Consider the following 20,523-nt stretch of genomic DNA (forward strand, 5'->3'; position numbering starts at 1 on the left):
ATCCCTCTCTCTCCTCCATCCCTCTCTCTCCTCCATCCCTCTCTCTCCTCCATCCCTCTCTCTCCTCCATCCCTCTCTCCTCCATCCCTCTCTCTCCTTCCCTCCACCCCTCTCTCCTCCACCCCTCTCTCTCCTCCATCCCTCTCTCTCCTCCATCCCTCTCTCTCCTCCATCCCTCTCTCCTTCCTCCATCCCTCTCTCTCCTCCATCCCTCTCTCTCCTCCACCCCTCTCTCTCCTCCACCCCTCTCTCTCCTCCACACCCAGTGTGTGGCAGGGGGTTAAGGGCTTTGTGAACCAGGCAGACACAAAGAGAGGGCCTTTACACCCCTCTCTGATACCAGCAACCCCCCCCCCCCTCACAACAAACCCATCTGTGATGCTGAATCGCTACAAATGACAGAGGATTAAATAACATTCAAGTTCAACCTCGGTTTCATTATGTTGATTTAAAAAGGGATTTATAAATGCATTTGATGTAATATTTAATCCTAACAGTTTATCCAGAAGTATTCAGGCCCCGTTTTCCACATTTTGTTACGTTACAGCCTTATTCTGAAATGGATTCAATTAATAAAAATGTCCTCATTAATCTACACCTCAATATCCCATAATGACATCACAATACCCCATAATGACATCACAATACCCCATAATGACATCACAATACCCCAATAAGACATCACAATACCCCATAATGACATCACAATACCCCATAATGACATCACAATACCCCCATAATGACATCACAATTCCCCCATAATGACATCACAATTCCCCCATAATGACATCACAATACCCCATAATGACATCACAATACCCAATAAGACACCCCAATACCCAATAAGACATCACAATACCCCATAATGACATCACAATACCCAAAATGACATCACAATAACCCAATAAGACATCACAATACCCCATAATGACATCACAATACCCCATAATGACATCACAATACCCCATAATGACATCACAATACCCAATAAGACACCCCAATACCCAATAAGACATCACAATACCCCATAATGACATCACAATACCCAAAATGACATCACAATAACCCAATAAGACATCACAATACCCCATAATGACATCACAATACCCCATAATGACATCACAATACCCCATAATGACATCACAATACCCAATAATGACATCACAATACCCAATAATGACATCACAATATCCAATAAGACACCCCAATATCCCATAATGACATCACAATACCCCAATAAGACATCACAATACCCCATCATGACATCACAATACCCCATCATGACATCACAATACCCCATAATGACATCACAATACCCCATAATGACATCACAATACCCCATAATGACAAAGCGAGAGAAAAAAACAGGTGTTTTTGAAAAGTTAGCAAATGTATTAAAATCAGAAATACCTTATTTACATCAGTATTCAGACCCTTTGCTGTGAGACTAGAAATAAAGTTCAGGTGCATCCTGTTTCCATTGATCATCCCTGAGATGTTTCTACAACTTGATCGGAGTCCACCTGTGGTAAATTCAATTGATTGGACATGATTTGGAAAGGCACACAGTTAACAGTGCAGGTCAGAGCAAAAACCAAGCCAAGAGGTTGAAGGAATTGTCCGTAGAGCTCAGAGACAGGATTGTGTCGAGGCACAGATCTGGGGAAGGGTACCAAAACATTTCTGCAGGTCCCCAAGAACACAGGGGCCTCCATCATTCTGAAATGGAAGAAGTTTGGAACCACCAAGACTCTTCATAGAGCCGCCCGGCCAAACTGAGCAATCGGGGGAGAAGGGCCTTGGTCAGGGAGGTGACCAAGAACCCAATAGTCACTCTAACTGAGCTCCAGAGTTCCTCTGTGGAGATGGGAGAACCTTCCAGAAGGACAACATCTCTGCAGCACTCCACCAATGGCCAGACAGAAGCCACTCCTCAGTAAAAGGCACATGACAAGCCCGCTTGGAGTTTGCCAAAAGGCACCTAAAGACTCTCAGACCATGAGAAACAAGATTCTCTGGTCTGATGAAACCAAGATTGAACTCTTTGGCCTGAAAGCCAAGCGTCACGTCTGGAGGAAACATGGCACCATCCCTAAGGTGAAGCATGGTGGTGGCAGCATCATGCTGTGGGGATGTTTTTCAGGGACTGGGAGACTAGTCAGGATCGAGGACAAAGATGAACGGAGTAAAGTACAGAGAGGTCCTTGATGAAAACCTGCTCCAGAGCACTCAGGACCTCAGAATGGGGTGAAGGTTCACCTTCCAACAGGACAACGACTTCTGTGTTGTCTTGGCACACAGAAGTGGTTTCAGGACAAGTGTCAATGTCCTTGAGTGGCCCAGGGAGTGTGAGCACTCAGATAGCTGACAGAGGAGGAGGGAGGAGAGAGGACTCAGGTAGCAGACAGAGGAGGAGGGGGGAAGAGTGAGGACTCCGGTAGCAGACAGAGGAGGAGGGGGGATGAGTGAGGACTCTGGGAGCAGACAGAGGAGGGGGGGGGAGAGTGAGGACTCAGGTAGCAGACAGAGAAGGAGGTGGGAAGAGTGAGCACTCAGATAGCTGACAGAGGAGGAGAGAGGACTCCGGTAGCAGACAGAGGAGGAGGGGGGGAAGAGTGAGGACTCAGGTAGCAGACAGAGGAGGAGGGGGGAAGAGAGAGGACTCAGGTAGCAGACAGAGTAGGAGGGAGAGAGGACTCAGGTAGCAGACAGAGGAGGAGGGAGAGAGGACTCAGGTAGCAGACAGGAGGAGGGGGGAGAGAGGACTCAGGTAGCAGACAGAGGAGGAGGGGGGAGAGAGGACTCAGGTAGCAGACAGAGGAGGAGGAGGGGGGAGAGAGGACTCAGGTAGCAGACAGAGGAGGGGGGAGAGGACTCAGGTAGCAGACAGGAGGAGGAGGAGGGGGGGGAGAGGACTCAGGTAGCAGACAGGAGGAGGAGGAGGGGGGAGAGGACTCAGGTAGCAGACAGGAGGAGGAGGAGGGGGGGGAGAGGACTCAGGTAGCAGACAGGAGGAGGAGGAGGGGGGAGAGGACTCAGGTAGCAGACAGAGGAGGAGGGAGGGGGGGGAGAGGACTCAGGTAGCAGACAGGAGGAGGGGGGAGAGAGGACTCAGGTAGCAGACAGGAGGCGGGGGGAGAGAGGACTCAGGTAGCAGACAGAGGAGGGGGGAGAGGACTCAGGTAGCAGACAGAGGAGGGGGGGGGAGAGAGAGACTCATGTAGCAGACAGAGGGGGAAGAGTGAGGACTCAGGTAGCAGACAGAGGAGGGGGGAGAGAGGACTCAGGTAGCAGACAGAGGAGGGGGGGGGGACTCAGGTAGCAGACAGAGGGGGGAGAGTGAGGACTCAGGTAGCAGAGGGATGAGGAAGAGTGAGGACTCAGGTAGCAGAGGGATGAGGAAGAGTGAGGACTCAGGTAGCAGAGGGATGAGGAAGAGTGAGAACTCAGGTAGCAGAGGGATGAGGAAGAGTGAGGACTCAGGTAGCAGAGAATTGAGGAAGAGTGAGGACTCAGGTAGCAGAGGGATGAGGAAGAGTGAGGACTCAGGTAGCAGAGGGATGAGGAAGAGTGAGGACTCAGGTAGCAGAGGGATGAGGAGGGGGAAGAGTGAGGACTCAGGTAGCAGAGGGATGAGGAGGGGGAAGAGTGAGGACTCAGGTAGCAGAGGGATGAGGAAGAGTGAGGACTCAGGTAGCAGAGGGATGAGGAAGAGTGAGGACTCAGGTAGCAGAGGGATGAGGAAGAGTGAGGACTCAGGTAGCAGAGGGATGAGGAGGGGGAAGAGTGAGGACTCAGGTAGACGACAGAGGGGGGGGACTCAGGTAGCAGGCAGAGGGGGGGACTCAGGTAGACGACAGAGGGGGGGGACTCAGGTAGACGACAGAGGGGGGGGACTCAGGTGGACGACAGAGGGGGGGGGCTCAGGTAGACGACAGAGGGGGGGGCGACTCAGGTAGCAGACAGAGGGGGGGGGATTCAGGTAGCAGACAGGGGGGGGACTCAGGTAGACGACAGAGGGGGGGGACTCAGGTAGACGACAGAGGGGGGGGGACTCAGGTAGCAGACAGAGGGGGGGGGACTCAGGTAGACGACAGAGGGGGGGGGACTCAGGTAGCAGACAGAGGGGGGGGGAGTCAGGTAGACGACAGAGGGGGGGGGGACTCAGGTAGCAGACAGAGGGGGGGGACTCAGGTAGACGACAGAGGGGGGGGACTCAGGTAGCAGACAGAGGGGGGGGATTCAGGTAGACGACAGAGGGGGGGGACTCAGGTAGACGACAGAGGAGGAAAATACTTAAATGCCATTTATAGAAGGTCAAGTTGAAACCCAATCCGGTCCATGCATCAAATACCAGTATATAGTCAAATACGCTATACCACCCAGCCCTCGTGTGTGTGTGTGTGGTGTGTGTGTGTGTGTGTGTGTGTGTGTGTGTGGTGTGTGTGTGTGTGTGGTGTGTGTGTGTGTGTGTGTGGTGTGTGTGTGTGTGTTGGGTATAACAGTGTGGGCTTTAGGATTAACAGGGCTTTGCCTCCAGCCAAACCAAGAATCCGAAGAGAGTACAGCTCAGTGTGTGTGTGTGTGTGTGTGTGTGTGTGTGTGGTGTGTGTGGGTGTGTGGGTGTGTGTGTGTGTGTCGCTACGGATGGCTGGTTGTGTCCACACCGACTGAACATTCCGTGGACTCCTTTATTGGTCCGTCCGGCCCATGGGGATCCAACATGGCCGCCGTGGTGTTTCTGTCTGAGATCTGACATGGCCGACCTCCTCCTTCACCCGAATAGAACTACAGAAATTAACTTAACGCATGACTGAGTCCCACTCTCTGTATGTTCAAGCATGGTGGTGGCTGCATCATGTTATGGGTATGCTTGTCATTGGCAAAGACAAGTGAATGTTTTTTTGACTTGGGGGCTGTAACAAGGGAAATGTAGTATAAATACCTTCTGAAAGCGCTGTACCCGCTTTTTCGTACTGGTCCCCCGTTGGGAATCGAACCCACAACCCTGCTGTCACAAGTACCATGCTCTACCAACTGAACCCCGCGGGACCTTTCACCGCTGGGGAATCATAGCCATTATACTGCTGTCCCAAGTACCATGAATTATATGGACAGGGGGGTCCTGAGATGGGGATCTAGGATGAATTATATGGACAGGGGGGGCCTGAGATGGGGATCTAGGATGAATTATATGGATACTGAGATGGGGATCTAGGATGAATTATATGGACAGGGGGGGGGGATCTAGGATGAATTGTATGGACACGGGGGGCCTGAGATGGGGATCTAGGATGAATTATATGGATACTGAGATGGGGATCTAGGATGAATTATATGGACAGGGGGGGGGGATCTAGGATGAATTATATGGATACTGAGATGGGGATCTAGGATGAATTATATGGATACTGAGATGGGGATCTAGGATGAATTATATGGACAGGGGGGGGGGATCTAGGATGAATTATATGGACACGGGGGTCCTGAGATGGGGATCTAGGATGAATTATATGGATACTGAGATGGGGATCTAGGATGAATTATATGGACAGGGGGGGGGGATCTAGGATGAATTATATGGACACGGGGGCCTGAGATGGGGATCTAGGATGAATTATATGGACAGGGGGGTCCTGAGATGGGGATCTAGGATGAATTATATGGATACTGAGATGGGGATCTAGGATGAATTATATGGACAGGGGGGGGGGGGATCTAGGATTAATTATATGGACACGGGGGGCCTGAGATGGGGATCTAGGATGAATTATATGGACGGGGGGGGGGGGGGGGGCTGAGATGGGGATCTAGGATGAATTATATGGATACTGAGATGGGGATCTAGGATGAATTATATGGACAGGGGGGGGGGATCTAGGATGAATTATATGGACACGGGGGCCTGAGATGGGGATCTAGCATGAATTATATGGACAGGGGGGGGGGGGGGGGCTGAGATGGGGATCTAGGATGAATTATATGGACAGGGGGGGGGCCTGAGATGGGGATCTAGGATGAATTATATGGACAGGGGGGGGCCTGAGATGGGGATCTAGGATGAATTATATGGACAAGGGGGGCCTGAGATGGGGATCTAGGATTAATTATATGGACATGGGGGGATGGGGATCTCAGGCCCCCCTCACCCCCTCACCCTGACCTCTCACCCCCCTCACCCTGACCTCTCACCCTGACCTCTCATCCCCCTCACCCTGACCTCTCACCCCCCTCACCCTAACCTCTCACCCCCCTCACCCTGACCTCTCACCCCCTCACCCTGACCTCTCATCCCTCTCACCCTGACCTCTCACCCCCTCACCCTGACCTCTCATCCCCCTCACCCTGACCTCTCACCCCCCTCACCCTGACCTCTCATCCCTCTCAGCCTGACCTCTCACCGCCCTCACCCTGACCTGTCACCCCCCTCACCCTGACCTCTCACCCTGACCTCTCACCCTGACCTCTCATCCCCCTCACCCTGATCTCTCACCCCCCTCACCCTGACCTCTCACCCCCCTCACCCTGACCTGTCACTCCCCTCACCCTGACCTCTCACCCTGACCTCTCATCCCCCTCACCCTGATCTCTCACCCCCTCACCCTGACCTCTCACCCTGACCTCTCATCCCCCTCACCCTGACCTCTCACCTCCCTCACCCTGACCTCTCACCCTGACCTCTCATCCCCCTCACCCTGACCTCACACCTCCCTCACCCTGACCTCTCATCCCTCTCACCCTGACCTCTCACCCCCCTCACCCTGACCTCTCACCTCCCTCACCCTGACCTCTCATCCCCTCACCCTGACCTCTCATCCCCCTCACCTTGACCTGTCACCCTGACCTCTCACCCCCCTCACCCTGACCTGTCACCCCCCTCACCCTGACCTCTCACCCTGACCTCTCATCCCCCTCACCCTGACCTGTCACCCCCCTCACCCTGACCTCTCACCCTGACCTCTCATCCCCCTCACCCTGACCTGTCACCCCCCTCACCCTGACCTCTCAGCCTGACCTCTCACCGCCCTCACCCTGACCTGTCACCCCCCTCACCCTGACCTCTCACCCTGACCTCTCATCCCCCTCACCCTGATCTTTCACCCCCCTCACCCTAACCTCTCACCCCCCTCACCCTGACCTGTCACCCCCCTCACCCTGACCTCTCACCCTGACCTCTCATCCCTCTCAGCCTGACCTCTCACCGCCCTCACCCTGACCTCTCACCCTGACCTCTCATCCCCCTCACCCTGATCTTTCACCCCCTCACCCTGATCTTTCACCCCCCTCACCCTAACCTCTCACCCTGACCTCTCACCCTGACCTCCCACCCCCGTAACCTCGAAAAAACAGGAGTGCTCTTTGTCTCACCCTTCTCTCAGCCCTCACCCATATCTCCCCCTCAGCCCTCACCCCTCTCTCCCCCTCAGCCCTCACCCTTCTCTCCCCCTTCAGCCCTCACCCATATCATCAGCCCTCACCCATATCTCCCCCTACAGACCTCACCCTTATCTCCCCCCTCAGACCTCACCCATATCTCATCCCTCACCCTTCTCTCCCCCCTCAGCCCTCACCCTTCTCTCCCCCCTCAGCCCTCACCCATATCTCCCCCCTCAGCCCTCACCCTTCTCTCCCCCCTCAGCCCTCACCCTTCTCTCCCCCCTCAGCCCTCACCCATATCTCCCCCTCAGCTTCAGACCCTGAAGATAGGAAGCGCGGGAGCGAGAATGAGAGAGGGAGGGGTTTATCCCCTTAATTAATATTGTCTGAGACAAACACACACAGAAGCTATGACTGTCATTATCACCGGTTGATGGGAAAGGAGGGGATTGGCATTTCTATTCTCTATTTCTGTCTTTGGTCCCTTTCTCTTCTCTGCTGAATCAGAGTTTGGAGATAAGAGGAACCCAAGGTCAGAGAGAGAGACAGGGAGAGAGAGACAGAGAGAGACGGAGAGAGAGAGAGACGGAGAGAGAGAGAGACGGAGAGAGAGAGAGACGGAGAGAGAGAGAGACGGAGAGAGAGAGAGACGGAGAGAGAGAGACGGAGAGAGAGAGACGGAGAGAGAGAAGGAGAGAGAGACAGAGAGAGAGAGAAGGAGAGAGAGAGAGAGACGGAGAGAGAGAGACGGAGAGAGAGAAGGAGAGAGAGAGAGAGAGACAGAGAGAGAGAGAAGGAGAGAGAGAGAGAGAGACAGAGAGAGAGAGAAGGAGAGAGAGAGAGAGAGACGGAGAGAGAGAGACAGAGAGAGAGAGAGACGGAGAGAGAGAGACGGAGAGAGAGAAGGAGAGAGAGAGAGACAGAGAGAGAGAGAGAGACGGAGAGAGAGAGACGGAGAGAGAGAGAGAGGGAGGGAGACAGAGAGAGAGAGAGAGAAAGAGAGAGAGAGATGGAGAGAGACAGAGAGAGAGAGAAACACAGAGAGAGGAGGAGAGGTTGACAGAGCGGGAGAGCAAGAGAAGAGAGAAAGAGACCTACAGCCAATTTACATGAGAGATGAGCTGGATGGGGTGAAGGGGGTCGGGACATGGGGCTGTGATCTCCTAAAGAGTGTGTGTGTTTGTGTGTGTGTCTTTGTGATGGAGATGGGGCCAGCCGGCCGGCCGGTGTGACCTGATAATGCCATGCCTCTCTAATAGCATTCATCCTCTCTGTCCTGAAACTACTCAAGTGGAAAAGAGAGGGAGGGAGAAAACCAGGGTGTGGAGATGGGGGGGTGAGATGAGGGAGGAGGGGAGGGGGGAGGAGATGGGGAGGTGAGATGAGGGAGGAGGGGAGGGGGGAGGAGGTGAGAGAGGGAGGGAGAAAACCAGGGTGTGGAGATGGGGGGGGTGGGGGTGTGAAGCAGAGAGGGAGGAGGGGAGGGGGGAGGAGATGAGAGAGAGAGAGGGGAGGAGATGAGAGAGAGGAGGGGAGGGGGGGAGGAGATGAGAGAGAGGAGGGGAGGGGGGGAGGAGATGAGAGAGAGGAGGGGAGGGGGGAGGAGATGATAGAGAGAGGAGGGGAGGGGGGAGGAGATGAGAGAGAGGGGAGGAGGAGATGAGAGAGGGAGGAAGGGGGAGGAGATGAGAGAGGAGGAGGGGAGGGGGGAAGAGATGGGGGTGTATGAAGCAGAGAGAGAGGAGGGGGGATGATGGGAAGGGAGGGAGGGATGAGGAGAGGGGGAGGAGGGGAAGGGAGGGATGAGGAGAGGAGGGAGGGAGGGATGAGAGGATGGAAGGAGAGCTATATTTAATAGATACGGTGCATTGGGAGGATATGATTTGCAATCACACCATCAGAGAGAGAATGGAGAGAATAGGGAGGGGTGAGAAGAGGATGGATGGATGGAGTGAGGGATGAGGGGGGAGAGAATGGGGAGGGATGAGGAGAGGATGGATGGATGGAGTGAGGGATGAGGAGAGGATGGATGGATGGAGTGAGGGATGAGGAGAGGATGGATGGATGGAGTGAGGGATGAGGGGGGAGAGAATGGGGAGGGATGAGGAGAGGATGGATGGATGGATGGAGTGAGGGATGAGGGGGGAGAGAATGGGGAGGGATGAGGAGAGGATGGAGTGAGGGATGAGGGGGGAGAGAATGGGGAGGGATGAGGAGAGGATGGATGGATTGAGTGAGGGATGAGGAGAGGGGGGGAGTGAATCGAGGGAATAGGGAGGGGTGAGAAGAGGAGGGAGGGATGGGGGGAGAGAATAGGGAGGGGCTTTGATATATTAGGTTTATGAGACGTGTGGGGAATCAGAGCGGTGTGTAATAGTTGACCACGCTTGTCTCAGAGCAGTGTGAAATAGTTGACCCAGCTTGTCTCAGAGCGATGCTGTAATAGTTGACCACGCTTGTCTCAGAGCAGTGTGTAATAGTTGACCACGCTTGTCTCAGAACGGTGTGAAATAGTTGACCACGCTTGTCTCAGAACGGTGTGTAATAGTTGACCACGCTTGTCTCAGAGCAGTGTGTAATAGTTGACCACGCTTGTCTCAGAACGGTGTGTAATAGTTGACCACGCTTGTCTCAGAACGGTGTGTAATAGTTGACCACGCTTGTCTCAGAACGGTGTGTAATAGTTGACCACGCTTGTCTCAGAGCAGTGTGAAATAGTTGACCACACTTGTCTCAGAGCAGTGCTGAAATTGTTGACCACGCTTGTCTCAGAGCGGTGTGGTAATAGTTGACCACGCTTGTCTCAGAGCAGTGTGTAATAGTTGACCACGCTTGTCTCAGAGCGGTGTGTAATAGTTGACCACGCTTGTCTCAGAGCAGTGTGAAATAGTTGACCACACTTGTCTCAGAACAGTGCTGAAATAGTTGACCACGCTTGTCTCAGAGCGATGCTGAAATAGTTGACCACGCTTGTCTCAGAGCGATGCTGAAATAGTTGACCACGCTTGTCTCAGAGCAGTGTGAAATAGTTGACCACGCTTGTCTCAGAGCGATGCTGAAATAGTTGACCACGCTTGTCTCAGAGCAGTGTGTAATAGTTGACCACGCTTGTCTCAGAGCGGTGTGTAATAGTTGACCACGCTTGTCTCAGAGCGGTGTGAAATAGTTGACCACACTTGTCTCAGAGCAGTGCTGAAATAGTTGACCACGCTTGTCTCAGAGCGGTGTGTAATAGTTGACCACGCTTGTCTCAGAGCGGTGTGAAATAGTTGACCACGCTTGTCTCAGAGCGGTGTGTAATAGTTGACCACGCTTGTCTCAGAGCGGTGTGTAATAGTTGACCACGCTTGTCTCAGAGCAGTGTGTAATAGTTGACCACCCTTGTCTCAGAGCAGTGTGAAATAGTTGACCACACTTGTCTCAGAACAGTGCTGAAATAGTTGACCACACTTGTCTCAGAGCGATGCTGAAATAGTTGACCACGCTTGTCTCAGAGCGATGCTGAAATAGTTGACCACGCTTGTCTCAGAGCAGTGTGAAATAGTTGACCACGCTTGTCTCAGAGCGATGCTGAAATAGTTGACCACGCTTGTCTCAGAGCAGTGTGTAATAGTTGACCACGCTTGTCTCAGAGCGGTGTGTAATAGTTGACCACGCTTGTCTCAGAGCGGTGTGAAATAGTTGACCACACTTGTCTCAGAGCAGTGTGTAATAGTTGACCAGGCTTGTCTCAGAACGGTGTGTAATAGTTGACCACGCTTGTCTCAGAACGGTGTGTAATAGTTGACCACGCTTGTCTCAGAACGGTGTGTAATAGTTGACCACGCTTGTCTCAGAGCGGTGTGAAATAGTTGACCACACTTGTCTCAGAGCAGTGCTGAAATAGTTGACCACGCTTGTCTCAGAGCGGTGTGTAATAGTTGACCACGCTTGTCTCAGAGCAGTGTGTAATAGTTGACCACGCTTGTCTCAGAGCGGTGTGTAATAGTTGACCACGCTTGTCTCAGAGCAGTGTGAAATAGTTGACCACGCTTGTCTCAGAGCAGTGTGTAATAGTTGACCACGCTTGTCTCAGAGCGGTGTGTAATAGTTGACCACACTTGTCTCAGAGCAGTGTGTAATAGTTGACCACCCTTGTCTCAGAGCAGTGTGAAATAGTTGACCACACTTGTCTCAGAACAGTGCTGAAATAGTTGACCACGCTTGTCTCAGAGCGATGCTGAAATAGTTGACCACGCTTGTCTCAGAGCAATGCTGAAATAGTTGACCACGCTTGTCTCAGAGCAGTGTGAAATAGTTGACCACGCTTGTCTCAGAGCGATGCTGAAATAGTTGACCACGCTTGTCTCAGAGCAGTGTGTAATAGTTGATCACGCTTGTCTCAGAGCGGTGTGTAATAGTTGACCACGCTTGTCTCAGAGCGGTGTGAAATAGTTGACCACACTTGTCTCAGAGCAGTGCTGAAATAGTTGACCACGCTTGTCTCAGAGCAGTGTGAAATAGTTGACCACGCTTGTCTCAGAGCGATGTGAAATAGTTGACCACACTTGTCTCAGAGCAGTGCTGAAATAGTTGACCACGCTTGTCTCAGAGCAGTGTGTAATAGTTGACCACGCTTGTCTCAGAGCAGTGTGTAATAGTTGACCACGCTTGTCTCAGAGCAGTGTGTAATAGTTGACCACACTTGTCTCAGAACTGTGCTGAAATAGTTGACCACGCTTGTCTCAGAGCGGTGCTGTAATAGTTGACCACGCTTGTCTCAGAGCAGTGTGTAATAGTTGACCACGCTTGTCTCAGAACAGTGTGTAATAGTTGACCACGCTTGTCTCAGAGTGGTGTGTAATAGTTGACCACACTTGTCTCAGAGCGATGCTGTAATAGTTGACCACGCTTGTCTCAGAGCGATGCTGAAATTGTTGACCACACTTGTCTCAGAGCAGTGTGTAATAGTTGACCACGCTTGTCTCAGAACGGTGCTGAAATAGTTGACCACGCTTGTCTCAGAGCAGTGTGAAATAGTTGACCACGCTTGTCTCAGAGCGATGCTGAAATAGTTGACCACGCTTGTCTCAGAGCAGTGTGTAATAGTTGACCACGCTTGTCTCAGAGCGGTGTGTAATAGTTGACCACGCTTGTCTCAGAGCGGTGTGAAATAGTTGACCACACTTGTCTCAGAGCAGTGTGTAATAGTTGACCAGGCTTGTCTCAGAACGGTGTGTAATAGTTGACCACGCTTGTCTCAGAACGGTGTGTAATAGTTGACCACGCTTGTCTCAGAACGGTGTGTAATAGTTGACCACGCTTGTCTCAGAGCGGTGTGAAATAGTTGACCACACTTGTCTCAGAGCAGTGCTGAAATAGTTGACCACGCTTGTCTCAGAGCGGTGTGTAATAGTTGACCACGCTTGTCTCAGAGCAGTGTGTAATAGTTGACCACGCTTGTCTCAGAGCGGTGTGTAATAGTTGACCACGCTTGTCTCAGAGCAGTGTGAAATAGTTGACCACGCTTGTCTCAGAGCAGTGTGTAATAGTTGACCACGCTTGTCTCAGAGCGGTGTGTAATAGTTGACCACACTTGTCTCAGAGCAGTGTGTAATAGTTGACCACCCTTGTCTCAGAGCAGTGTGTAATAGTTGACCACACTTGTCTCAGAGCAGTGTGTAATAGTTGACCACCCTTGTCTCAGAGCAGTGTGAAATAGTTGACCACACTTGTCTCAGAACAGTGCTGAAATAGTTGACCACGCTTGTCTCAGAGCGATGCTGAAATAGTTGACCACGCTTGTCTCAGAGCAATGCTGAAATAGTTGACCACGCTTGTCTCAGAGCAGTGTGAAATAGTTGACCACGCTTGTCTCAGAGCGATGCTGAAATAGTTGACCACGCTTGTCTCAGAGCAGTGTGTAATAGTTGATCACGCTTGTCTCAGAGCGGTGTGTAATAGTTGACCACGCTTGTCTCAGAGCGGTGTGAAATAGTTGACCACACTTGTCTCAGAGCAGTGCTGAAATAGTTGACCACGCTTGTCTCAGAGCAGTGTGAAATAGTTGACCACGCTTGTCTCAGAGCGATGTGAAATAGTTGACCACACTTGTCTCAGAGCAGTGCTGAAATAGTTGACCACGCTTGTCTCAGAGCAGTGTGTAATAGTTGACCACGCTTGTCTCAGAGCAGTGTGTAATAGTTGACCACGCTTGTCTCAGAGCGGTGCTGTAATAGTTGACCACGCTTGTCTCAGAGCAGTGTGTAATAGTTGACCACGCTTGTCTCAGAACAGTGTGTAATAGTTGACCACGCTTGTCTCAGAGTGGTGTGTAATAGTTGACCACACTTGTCTCAGAGCGATGCTGTAATAGTTGACCACGCTTGTCTCAGAGCGATGCTGAAATTGTTGACCACACTTGTCTCAGAGCAGTGTGTAATAGTTGACCACGCTTGTCTCAGAACGGTGCTGAAATAGTTGACCACGCTTGTCTCAGAGCAGTGCTGAAATAGTTGACCACGCTTGTCTCAGAGCGATGCTGAAATAGTTGACCACGCTTGTCTCAGAGCAGTGTGTAATAGTTGACCACGCTTGTCTCAGAGCGGTGTGTAATAGTTGACCACGCTTGTCTCAGAGCGGTGTGAAATAGTTGACCACACTTGTCTCAGAGCAGTGTGTAATAGTTGACCAGGCTTGTCTCAGAACGGTGTGTAATAGTTGACCACGCTTGTCTCAGAACGGTGTGTAATAGTTGACCACGCTTGTCTCAGAACGGTGTGTAATAGTTGACCACGCTTGTCTCAGAGCGGTGTGAAATAGTTGACCACACTTGTCTCAGAGCAGTGCTGAAATAGTTGACCACGCTTGTCTCAGAGCGGTGTGTAATAGTTGACCACGCTTGTCTCAGAGCAGTGTGTAATAGTTGACCACGCTTGTCTCAGAGCGGTGTGTAATAGTTGACCACGCTTGTCTCAGAGCAGTGTGAAATAGTTGACCACGCTTGTCTCAGAGCAGTGTGTAATAGTTGACCACGCTTGTCTCAGAGCGGTGTGTAATAGTTGACCACACTTGTCTCAGAGCAGTGTGTAATAGTTGACCACCCTTGTCTCAGAGCAGTGTGAAATAGTTGACCACACTTGTCTCAGAACAGTGCTGAAATAGTTGACCACGCTTGTCTCAGAGCGATGCTGAAATAGTTGACCACGCTTGTCTCAGAGCAATGCTGAAATAGTTGACCACGCTTGTCTCAGAGCAGTGTGAAATAGTTGACCACGCTTGTCTCAGAGCGATGCTGAAATAGTTGACCACGCTTGTCTCAGAGCAGTGTGTAATAGTTGATCACGCTTGTCTCAGAGCGGTGTGTAATAGTTGACCACGCTTGTCTCAGAGCGGTGTGAAATAGTTGACCACACTTGTCTCAGAGCAGTGCTGAAATAGTTGACCACGCTTGTCTCAGAGCAGTGTGAAATAGTTGACCACGCTTGTCTCAGAGCGATGTGAAATAGTTGACCACACTTGTCTCAGAGCAGTGCTGAAATAGTTGACCACGCTTGTCTCAGAGCAGTGTGTAATAGTTGACCACGCTTGTCTCAGAGCAGTGTGTAATAGTTGACCACGCTTGTCTCAGAGCAGTGTGTAATAGTTGACCACACTTGTCTCAGAACTGTGCTGAAATAGTTGACCACGCTTGTCTCAGAGCGGTGCTGTAATAGTTGACCACGCTTGTCTCAGAGCAGTGTGTAATAGTTGACCACGCTTGTCTCAGAACAGTGTGTAATAGTTGACCACGCTTGTCTCAGAGTGGTGTGTAATAGTTGACCACACTTGTCTCAGAGCGATGCTGTAATAGTTGACCACGCTTGTCTCAGAGCGATGCTGAAATTGTTGACCACACTTGTCTCAGAGCAGTGTGTAATAGTTGACCACGCTTGTCTCAGAACGGTGCTGAAATAGTTGACCACGCTTGTCTCAGAGCAGTGCTGAAATAGTTGACCACGCTTGTCTCAGAGTGGTGTGTAATAGTTGACCACACTTGTCTCAGAGCGATGCTGAAATAGTTGAGAGTTTCGGTTAACAACAATTTGATGTTTTTCCATTTTTGCGTTAGCTAACTTTATTCCAATGTTTTCATCATTCGGTGATATTTATTCCCGCTTGTCATTATCTATGGGGGGGGGGGCATTCAGTTGTGGTTACATAAACTGCGGGAAGAAGTTTACCGCCATCATGACAAGGTTGGTTGGGGGGAAAATTAAAAGTTGAGGCTCAGTAGCCGGAAATGCCTTTTAAATATAGAAAGAAAAGTCTGCAAAAAACAAAATGTATCCTGTATCTCTCCCCCCCCACCAGACTAAGTCAGGTCCTGTATCTCTCCTCTCCCCCCCACCAGCCTAAGTCAGGTCCTGTATCTCTCCTCTAAACCCCCCAGACTAAGTCAGGTCCTGTATCTCTCCTCTCCCCCCCCAGACTAAGTCAGGTCCTGTATCTCTCCTCTCCCCCCCCCAGACTAAGTCAGGTCCTGTATCTCTCCCCTCCCAGACTAAGTCAGGTCCTGTATCTCTCCCCTCCCAGACTAAGTCAGGTCCTGTATCTCTCCTCTACCCCCCCCCCCCCAGACTAAGTCAGGTCCTGTATCTCTCCTCTCCCCCCCCAGACTAAGTCAGGTCCTGTATCTCTCCTCTCCCCCCCCAGACTATGTCAGGTCCTGTATCTCTCCCCCCAGACTAAGTCAGGTCCTGTATCTCTCCCCTCCTAGACTAAGTCAGGTCCTGTATCTCTCCTCTCTCCCCTCCCAGACTAAGTCAGGTCCTGTATCTCTCCCCCCCTCCCAGACTAAGTCAGGTCCTGTATCTCTCCCCCCCAGACTAAGTCTGGTCCTGTATCTCCCCCCCCCCCCAGACTAAGTCAGGTCCTGTATCTCTCCCCTCCCAGACTAAGTTAGTTCCTATATCTCTCCCCCCCCGGACTAAGTCAGGTCCTGTATCTCTCTCTCCCTCCCAGACTAAGTCAGGTCCTGTATCTCTCCCCTCCCAGACTAAGTCAGGTCCTGTATCTCTCCCCTCCTAGACTAAGTCAGGTCCTGTATCTCTCCTCCCCCCAGACTAAGTCAGGTCCTGTATCTCTCCCCTCCCAGACTAAGTCAGGTCCTGTATCTCTCCCCTCCTAGACTAAGTCAGGTCCTGTATCTCTCCTCCCCCCAGACTAAGTCAGGTCCTGTATCTCTCTCCCTCCCAGACTAACTCAGGTCCTGTATCTCTCCCCTCCCAGACTAAGTCAGGTCCTGTATCTCTCCCTCCCAGACTAAGTCAGGTCCTGTATCTCTCCCTCCCAGACTAAGTCAGGTCCTGTATCTCCCCCCAGACTAAGTCAGGTCCTGTATCTCTCCTCTCTCCCCCCCAGACTAAGTCAGGTCCTGTATCTCTCCTCCCCCCAGACTAAGTCAGGTCCTGTATCTCTCCTCTCCCCCCCAGACTAAGTCAGGTCCTGTATCTCTCCTCTCCCCCCCAGACTATGTCAGGTCCTGTATCTCTCCCCCCAGACTAAGTCAGGTCCTGTATCTGTCCCTCCCAGACTAAGTCAGGTCCTGTATCTCTCCCCTCCCAGACTAAGTCAAGTCCTGTATCTCTCCTCTCTCCCCTCCCAGACTAAGTCAGGTCCTGTATCTCTCTCCCCTCCCAGACTAAGTCAGGTCCTGTATCTCTCCCCCCCTCCCAGACTAAGTCAGGTCCTGTATCTCTCCCCCCCAGACTAAGTCAGGTCCTGTATCTCTCCCCTCCCCCCAGACTAAGTCAGGTCCTATATCTCCCCTCCCCCCAGACTAAGTCAGGTCCTGTATCTCTCCCCCCAGACTAAGTCAGGTCCTGTATCTCTCCCTCCCAGACTAAGTTAGTTCCTATATCTCTCCCTCCCTCCCAGACTAAGTCAGGTCCTGTATCTCTCCCTCCCTCCCAGACTAAGTCAGGTCCTGTATCTCTCCCCTCCTAGACTAAGTCAGGTCCTGTATCTCTCCTACCCCCAGACTAAGTCAGGTCCTGTATCTCTCCCCTCCTAGACTAAGCCAGGTCCTGTATCTCTCCTGCCCCCAGACTAAGTCAGGTCCTGTATCTCTCTCCCTCCCAGACTAACTCAGGTCCTGTATCTCTCCTGCCCCCAGACTAAGTCAGGTCCTGTATCTCTCTCCCTCCCAGACTAAGTCAGGTCCTGTATCTCTCCCTCCTAGACTAAGTCAGGTCCTGTATCTCCCCCCAGACTAAGTCAGGTCCTGTATCTCCCCCCAGACTAAGTCAGGTCCTGTATCTCTCCTCTCTCCCCCCCCCCCCAGACTAAGTCAGGTCCTGTATCTCCCCCCAGACTAAGTCAGGTCCTGTATCTCTCCCTCCTAGACTAAGTCAGGTCCTGTATCTCCCCCCCAGACTAAGTCAGGTCCTGTATCTCTCCTCTCTCCCCCCCCCCAGACTAAGTCAGGTCCTGTATCTCTCTCCCTCCCAGACTAAGTCAGTTCCTGTATCTCTCCCTCCTAGACTAAGTCAGGTCCTGTATCTCCCCCCAGACTAAGTCAGGTCCTGTATCTCCCCCCAGACTAAGTCAGGTCCTGTATCTCTCCTCTCTCCCCCCCCCCCCAGACTAAGTCAGGTCCTGTATCTCCCCCCAGACTAAGTCAGGTCCTGTATCTCTCCCTCCTAGACTAAGTCAGGTCCTGTATCTCCCCCCAGACTAAGTCAGGTCCTGTATCTCTCCTCTCTCCCCCCCCCCCAGACTAAGTCAGGTCCTGTATCTCTCCTCCCCCCAGACTAAGTCAGTTCCTGTATCTCTCTCCCTCCCAGACTAAGTCAGGTCCTGTACTGGTGGTAGAAGGAGAGGACAGCGCCAAGACCAACCCCTGCTGTTATAACTGTTCTCTCAGGGGACATTTTGGATTTGTGAGTATCTGTCCGCTCTGTCCCCTATCCCCTAGACAGTGCACTACTCATAGGGCCTCTGGTCAAAAGTAGTACACTATGTAGGGAATAGGGGGCCATTTTGGGAAGTACTCCCTGATTCATCTCTCTACAATACTGTCTGAACTGGCCTGGATATTAACTGTGTGTGTGTGTGTGTGTGTGTGTCACTGTGTGTGTCACTGTGTGTGTGTGTGTGTGTGTGTGTGTGTGTGTGTGGTGTCACTGTGTGTGTCACTGTGTGTGTCACTGTGTGTGTCACTGTGTGTGTGTGTGTGTGTGTGTGTGTGTGTGTGTGTGTGTGTGTGTGTGTGTGTGTGTGTTTGTGTCTCTGTGTGTTTGTGTCTCTGTGTGTGTGTTTGTGTCTCTGTGTGTTTGTGTCTCTGTGTGTGTGTGTGTGTGTGTGTTTGTGTCTCTGTGTGTTTGTGTCTCTGTGTGTGTGTGTGTTTGTGTCTCTGTGTGTTTGTGTCTCTGTGTGTGTGTGTGTGTGTGTGTGTTTGTGTCTCTGTGTGTTTGTGTCTCTGTGTGTGTGTGTGTTTGTGTCTCTGTGTGTTTGTGTCTCTGTGTGTGTGTGTGTGTGTGTGTGTTTGTGTCTCTGTGTGTGTGTTGTGTCTCTGTGTCTCTGTGTGTGTGTGTGTTTGTGTCTTTGTGTGTGTGTGTGTGTGGTGTTTGTGTGTGTGTGTTTGTGTCTCTGTGTCTCTGTGTGTGTGTGTGTGTGTGTGTGTGTGTGTGTGTGTGTGTGTGTGTGTGTGTGTGTGTGTGTAGGACTGCTCAGTGAGGAGGATGTTTGGGTGTTTCCCCCCCAGCTCTCCCTTCATCAACCAATATGACTCTCGCCTCTCGATCCGCAACCGAGATTACCGAGCTCAGCTCAGAGTTCAAGGTACACACACACACACACACACACACACACACACACACACACACACACACACACACACAGACACACACACACACCTCAATACACACACACACACACACACACCTCAATACACACACACACACACCTCAATACACACACACACACACACCTCAATACACACACACACACACACCTCAATACACACACACACACACTTCAATACACACACACACACTTCAATACACACACACACACCTCAATACACACACACACACAAACACACACACACACACTTCAATACACACACACACACACCTCAATACACACACACACACACACAGACAGACACCTCATTACACACTAAACTCAGTACAGACACCTCATTACACACTAAACTCAGCACAGACACCTCATTACACACTAAACTCAGCACAGACTCAGCACAGACACCTCATTACACACTAAACTCAGCACAGACACCTCATTACACACTAAACTCAGCACAGACACCTCATTACACACTAAACTCAGCACAGACACCTCATTACACACTAAACTCAGCACAGACACCTCATTACACACTAAACTCAGCTCAGACACCTCATTACACACTAAACTCAGCACAGACACCTCATTACACACTAAACTCAGCACAGACACCTCATTACACACTAAACTCAGCACAGACACCTCATTACACACTAAACTCAGCTCAGACACCTCATTACACACTAAACTCAGCACAGACACCTCATTACACACTAAACTCAGCACAGACACCTCATTACACACTAAACTCAGCACAGACACCTCATTACACACTAAACTCAGTACAGACACCTCATTACACACTAAACTCAGCACAGACACCTCATTACACACTAAACTCAGTACAGACTCAGCACAGACACCTCATTACACACTAAACTCAGCTCAGACACCTCATTACACACTAAACTCAGCACAGACACCTCATTACACACTAAACTCAGCACAGACAGATAGAGGGGTAATTGTTTACTAATGTAGTGATGGGAAGATTTACAAGATACAGTGAATTAATCACCATCCCTTCCTCTTTTCCCCCTCCATCTCTCTGCCTCCATCTCTCTCTCCCCTCCATCTCTCTGCCTCCATCTCTCTCTCTCCCTCCATCTCTCCTGCCTCCATCTCTCTATCTCCCTCCATCTCTCCATCTCTCTCTCCCTACCACTCCATCCCTCCCTCTCTCTCTCCATCCCCTCCATCCATCCTCTCCTTCTCTCCATCCCTCTCTCTCTCTCGTCCATCCCTCTCTCATCCATCCATCTCTCTGTCCTCTCTCTCGCCTCCTTATCTCCTCTCTCCTCTTCTCCTCTCTCTCTC

General features: G+C 51.4%; 1 protein-coding gene across 6 annotated transcripts in view; it reads left to right on the forward strand.

The window, feature by feature from the left end:
* The window catches only part of zcchc7 (zinc finger, CCHC domain containing 7), a 122,488-nt gene extending 103,309 nt beyond the window's left edge, over window positions 1-19,179 (forward strand). For 5 of the 6 annotated variants that reach the window (XR_004206932.1, XR_004206931.1, XR_004206934.1 and 2 more), the window contains exons 9-10: window positions 18,183-18,278; window positions 19,062-19,179. Coding sequence is in view for 1 of the 6 variants with exons in the window: in XM_031814830.1 (XP_031670690.1) it covers window position 18,183 (1 nt within the window). In the remaining 5 variants the exon portion in view is untranslated. Of the gene's footprint in view, window positions 1-18,182; window positions 18,280-19,061 lie in introns of those variants that run through there. The other variant, XM_031814830.1, reaches the window with a different exon arrangement.
* The last annotated feature ends 1,344 nt before the right edge of the window (window positions 19,180-20,523 follow it).

The sequence above is a fragment of the Oncorhynchus kisutch genome, unplaced genomic scaffold (genome assembly GCF_002021735.2).
Source record: "Oncorhynchus kisutch isolate 150728-3 unplaced genomic scaffold, Okis_V2 Okis07a-Okis12b_hom, whole genome shotgun sequence".
NCBI classification, from domain to species: domain Eukaryota; kingdom Metazoa; phylum Chordata; class Actinopteri; order Salmoniformes; family Salmonidae; genus Oncorhynchus; species Oncorhynchus kisutch.